At 36.3% G+C, this 5,710-nt stretch overlaps 1 protein-coding gene across 2 annotated transcripts in view; it reads right to left on the bottom strand.

The window, feature by feature from the left end:
• The window catches only part of LOC112508541 (U-box domain-containing protein 5-like), a 5,563-nt gene extending 816 nt beyond the window's left edge, over window positions 1-4,747 (bottom strand). Inside the window, exons 1-6 of one of the 2 annotated variants that reach the window (XM_025113204.1) lie at window positions 4,277-4,747; window positions 3,685-3,759; window positions 3,411-3,596; window positions 2,914-3,021; window positions 1,653-2,704; window positions 182-944 (exon numbers count right to left, since the gene is read on the bottom strand). In XM_025113204.1, coding sequence (XP_024968972.1) covers window positions 182-944; window positions 1,653-2,704; window positions 2,914-3,021; window positions 3,411-3,596; window positions 3,685-3,741 — 2,166 coding nt within the window. In that variant the 5' untranslated portion in view covers window positions 3,742-3,759; window positions 4,277-4,747. Of the gene's footprint in view, window positions 1-181; window positions 945-1,652; window positions 2,705-2,913; window positions 3,022-3,410; window positions 3,597-3,684; window positions 3,760-4,276 lie in introns of those variants that run through there. The other variant, XM_025113214.1, reaches the window with a different exon arrangement.
• Between the last annotated feature and the right edge of the window lie 963 nt (window positions 4,748-5,710).

Raw genomic sequence — 5,710 nt, 5'->3', positions numbered from 1 at the left:
ACCTTGTCCCATGTTTTTTTTGTCCATGGCATGCCAAACATGGGACTATTTTTTTTGTCCCGTCCTGTCCCATGTAATCTGCATACCAAACGCACCCTAAGACATATTTGGCATGTTATAAAGCCAATTTCGTTGTGCTAGTGATTAATTTTATCTAGGCTTAGTCGTCGAAAATCCTTACCTATACTTTCCTTTTTGGTGCCAAAGAACTTCTGGAGATCAACGAGAACTTCGATAGGAACCGTGAGGTTTTAGAAGCTGTCTTCTTCTCTACATGAAAGTTGTTAGGTTCATCTGAAATGTCGTAATCAGAAGCAACAGACTCTTCCACATAATCTTCATGCTCTATATCTCTCAAAAGCCGAAGCATTTCGTGTGCTTTTGCTCTCCCTTTATCGTTTCCATTAATTGAAATCGAAACCACAGCAGGAATCACCCCTTCGTCCATCACCAAACGACAATATTGAATGCTTTGAGAGCATAACGAAAGCAGAATCTCGAGCGCCTGGTCTTGCTCCTCACAACTCTCACTCTCAAGAACCTTAGCAATGAACGGTACACACCCATTGGTCTCAGCGATTATGCTTTTGTCATCTTGATTGCTACACAAATTTGTCAAGATTGCTATGCAGTACCTCGAGAGTGAATCATCTTCACAAAGGGTGACCAGTTTCGGGATTAGATCTGAAGAAACAATGAGAGATCGAACATTTCTGGTCAACGTCAAGTTATAGAGAATCTTGAGGGCCGGTGTTTGAATTTCTCTGATTTGGGTATCGAGAATCTTGAAGATATACGGAAGGGCACCGGAGGATGCAATTTCCGATTGACAGTTTTGGTGGGAAGACAACACTTCTGTTATAGCAAGAGCTTCTTCTATCACTTCTGATTCAAGAAACTCTGCTATCAAGACGTATGCATCTTCACTCAAGTATTTTACATTTCTGCAAAGAAAAAAAACCGAAACTTTTCTAATTTCAATATGAAAAACGTGAACAAAACAACGAAATTAGAATTTATCATTTATGTAACACCCGAAAATAGAGAGTACCCAAATGCTCACTACAACAAAAGCGGGTTTATAAGTCTATACTTTATAGAACTCAAGTTTTGTAGGACCTAACAATTAAGCATCCTATCTGAAAGTGTTGCAATAAATTCAGATGTCACTTTTGGGCATTCTGACAAGTTTTTTAAGACCATTTTATAATAAAGCGTCGATTAGCTTTGTTAAAGGACAATTTTTGATGAGGATTCTTTTACATTAGAGCACTACATTTTTTCAAATAATGTCGTATAAAAAAAATTAACAAAACGTTTTATTTCAAAATTGTCCAGAAAGACTTGTTAAGACGCCCAAAACCGTGCTATAACTAACCCTGAGTGAGTTAGCTCACTCGCCATAAGGTTTGGACCTTTGGAACTCCTTCCCATAGTTCACCGGTTTGAGTCCCTCAACGGCCCTATGAGATTAGTCGAGGTGTGCACAAGCCGGCCGAACACCCACTTCACCAAAAGAACCGTTATATTAACTTTTACATATGACGCACAAGTGTTTGGTCATAAAATAATCTACTAGAATATTTTACGTCCTATAAACTCTATTTTTGTTGTAATGTCTATCGGGATGGATCAAATACGAGCAAAAGTACCTGGATTCACCAACCAATAGTAGCAACAGCAAACATCCGATCCTCTGAGCTTTCACATCGTTTATAGCACGAGCAACCTTTAAGAATTTCACAAGCGATTCAACCAAATTCCCTAATGATATCAATTTACAAGCTCGATCATCCCGTTTCAAACAGGTCATGAGATCTTCAACGATCTTGCATTGGAACTCCCATGGAAGTGCATCATCGAGTTCTTGAGATAATGATTCCACATCTAGTTCACGAGTATCTTCAGCAGTGTGACTACTGTCTAACGAACTGAGTGATAAGTTACTGAAATCAACCGGAAGTTGAAAACTGTACATCGAACTCAAACTATTAACCGAAGAACATGAATTTTCCCACGCGTTAGCATCGGTTGATAACTGAATACATGGATCCGATAAGGTGACTCTGTGAGTTTCACACCATCTTGTGATCAGATCTTTCATTGCAGTATTAGGTGTCAAAGAAAAGTTCGAAAGTTTCCGATTAGTCTTTGGACATACATCGTGACCTTCATCGAACCATTTCTGTATCCACATTCTTTCAAACGTTTGGCCTGAATCTATAACAACCGGATCATACATTAACTTGAGAGAAATCGGACACTTGAACTCTTCAGGCGGTACACCATTCCCTCCCATTCGAGCTTCTTCATAGTCAACACATACGTCAACCTTCCGGGACTTATAATCTTGATTTTCCACAACGTTATTGTTCTCTAAGTCTCCAGAAGCAATCGACTTGCCATACTTTGTCAGCAAAGCCAAAAGGAACATCAGAATCTGCTTCTTTGGTTGTTTGCCATCCCCTTCACCAAGTCCGTTCAGAAGTTTCTTTATGGATCTTCGTTCCATCAAAAGAGCTTTCTGGGAAGTAATATGAAGCTTTAGAGCTGCAATCCGAATACACTCGTGGCGAGACTCCTTCCCTGAATGGTTTCCAGTGTCGTATCCCTCAAGTAAAGCTCTAACGGCCTTCCCGGCCTCTTCTTCAGACGGATCTAAACTAAGTTTCATCTCCCTAAGCTCCGCAATTATCTGTGAGATCTGCAGAACAGTTTCTTATCAATTTCACCATTAAGATATGTTGGGAACCTATTATTCATGTTTTATTGATAATGAATGTCGTGATAGATATTCATAATGAAAATGCATGATATTGAGGGTTATTCATTATGAATAATATATGAAATAGTTGGTTCCCAATTCTCAAACATAATTCATATTATTATTGCAGCATCAGATAATCAACTAACCTTTGATGCAAGCATCACAGGAACCATATTTTGGATCTGACTCAAACTCTGTTCCAATAGTTTCTTGGACTTTTTACATCTTGATAGAACTGCATGGCCTGTCAATGCCTGAACATATTCAAAATAAACCAAGATCAGAAATTGCAATTCTTAGATCAAATAACAATGAAAAACATCTCAAGTGTCAAAATCGGAAAATCCCATTTCACATATCATTTCTGGGGCAGGTTGAAATGAAAACCATAAATATGCTAAGAACCTGCAAACCAGCTATTCATTTATTATTCATGATGAATATCGTGATAGATATTTATAGCATTCATAATGAAAATGCATGATATTCATGGATATTTAGGGTTATTCATCATGAATAATACATGAAATAATTGATATCTGGTTCTCAAGATATGCATGGTTCTTATTTGAACTTCCATGTATTGTCTAGAAAAGCTAAAAGCCTAGGGAATGAAGTCTGTGAATACTTAGCACACACATACCAAGTAGAGCTTACTCGACTCACTGCAGTCTCGAACCGATGACTTGGCTTTATCAATGGCACTGTTTAACAGACAAAGTGACTGGATCCCAGATGAGCATCGAGGTCTGTACGCTTCTATTTCTGGGAATATCTTATCAATTCTATCGACCATCTTCATTAATCCTGTGCACATAATGCTATGCACCTGATCTCACTCAAAACATACAGACACTCTGAGCTCAATAACAATGGCTAATTACAACAACTTATAATCATTCAAATCAAATCAATACCTTGATGTCATGAGGCGATGGCAGTTTCTCCACAGCTTCAGCAACGTCAGTCCCCATCCGTATAATAAAGCTATCCTGGTTATATTGATTTGTCAAACCATCAAAACTTGTTTCTTTCATTGCTTTCAAGAAATTATGGGAACTAAATGCAGAAAGGATCATCAAAATTGGCACATTTCTTATATGAATCAGAAAAAAAAGGCATTTAAAAGTGACCAAAAGGTTATTGTTAATCGATTTTAAGCCAAGAAATCTTAAACCTCGGTCAGATCTCTCTAAACTAGCCTTAAAGAGTATAGTTCGAATGCATCTGAGGTCAGCTATTTTTCATCTTTTTGGTTCAAGAAATAAGATATGTTAAAGAAGGGCAACAATGGAGTGTCAAAGTGAGCTGATTGTGAATTATGAACATATAACAAAACTTGAACCAATAAACAATTAACAAAATCTTGATGATAACCCAATTGCATAGATAGAATTTGAAAGAAGTGAGACCTTTCTCTATCATAATTCTTGAGTAGATAAATAAGCATAAATATTGAAACATTAACCCTCGTAAACTTCATCGGTTTGAATATTGAAGAATCTTTACCTATCAACAGTGATCAGCACAGGGACTCTTTACGCAAGTTGAAAGAAACCCAGTTCGGAGAACTGTACCCAAAACGTAAAATGCTCAATCTTTCAGAAACGCCTTTTGGGGAAAGACGAAAACCCTTTTACCAATCAAACTCCAACGAAAAATTCAATTTCTTGGGGGCATCTTCTCTTTTCCATTATAATCAAGAAATGGTACACAAGAAGATATGTTGATGATTGCAAAATCAGAAAAAATAAACCCTTCTTGATTTCTTTGTCAAACCCTCAATTTTTTTTCTGCAAACCAAAAACCCCCAAAGATTATGCCTCAAAAGTTCACACAATCTCCAAGAAAATCAGCAAAAACCACGAATTGAGGATGAAGCAGCCAAGAAACACCAAAAGCAAGAAAAGCAGGGTAAAGAAGAATAGTTGAAGCAAAGGCAGACCACAAGAAGATAAAAAGGTTCAGAAAGGAAGCAAAGAAGAAATTGAATGGGACATAGCAATTAATATAGGAATCTTTGGGTCGAAGAGATGGTGTATGGTGCGGCTCTACCACTATATAACCTTGGCTCTACCACTATAACCTTGGCCCTACAAACCATGGTTAAGAGAGGGTTGGATGATGCAAAAGCCGTCGCCAAATTTTGAAAACAAAAATAAGTCGCATCGGAGACGAGTTTTCATTTATTTATTATTATTAACTTGGATATCCAATTCGTTATGCGAGTCGACTAATCTTAGAATGACCATCTGTTTTGCAAATAGCTCGGAGTCATCGATTTGAATCTCCATGGCCATAAAGGGATTTATATTCTTTATTGGATTTAAACTGAGACCTTCTGATACTTTTAACCTTTGGAATCAAGCTCAAATCAATCAAACATAATCATGGTTGAGAAGACGAGTTTATTGGTCAAAGGGAGGAGCACCAAAGACAAAATGTAAATGAATGGGTTTACGTGGGCTCCTTCGTCATTCAATTTTACTTTTTCAATTGTGGAAGTTCCCTATAATTTATGTTTACGTCTTATTCAAATAGACATATAATGTAAGTTGTATGTTTGTTTATTAATAAAATAAAAATAAAATATATGAAAAAGATATTTCTGCAAAAGATAAAAATATATATATTTTAGTTTTTAAGTATAAATAAATTAGATTAATTAACGTTTACGAAAGAAAGGAATGTTGTGGTTTTTTTAATTGATCAGTATCAAAAAAGATTAACTTAACGTTATTGTGTATATAAATCTATCAGAATTAAGACCAATATTTTACTTAAAACTAGTCACATATAGTATAAGTCTATAGGAATTAAGACATTTTAAGAAAGTATAACACGTCATTTTTTTATGTTCGTGAAGAAAGATAAAATCCCAACTTTTATCATTTAAATCGAGTCGGGACTTGGGATTATTCTTATAGTTTAGTATCAAAATAC

The sequence above is a fragment of the Cynara cardunculus genome (genome assembly GCF_001531365.2).
Source record: "Cynara cardunculus var. scolymus isolate 2C chromosome LG 1, CcrdV1, whole genome shotgun sequence".
In the NCBI taxonomy this organism is placed as follows: domain Eukaryota; kingdom Viridiplantae; phylum Streptophyta; class Magnoliopsida; order Asterales; family Asteraceae; genus Cynara; species Cynara cardunculus.
Note: the sequence above shows the minus strand (reverse complement) of the source record. Positions and strands in the feature narration are given on the sequence as shown.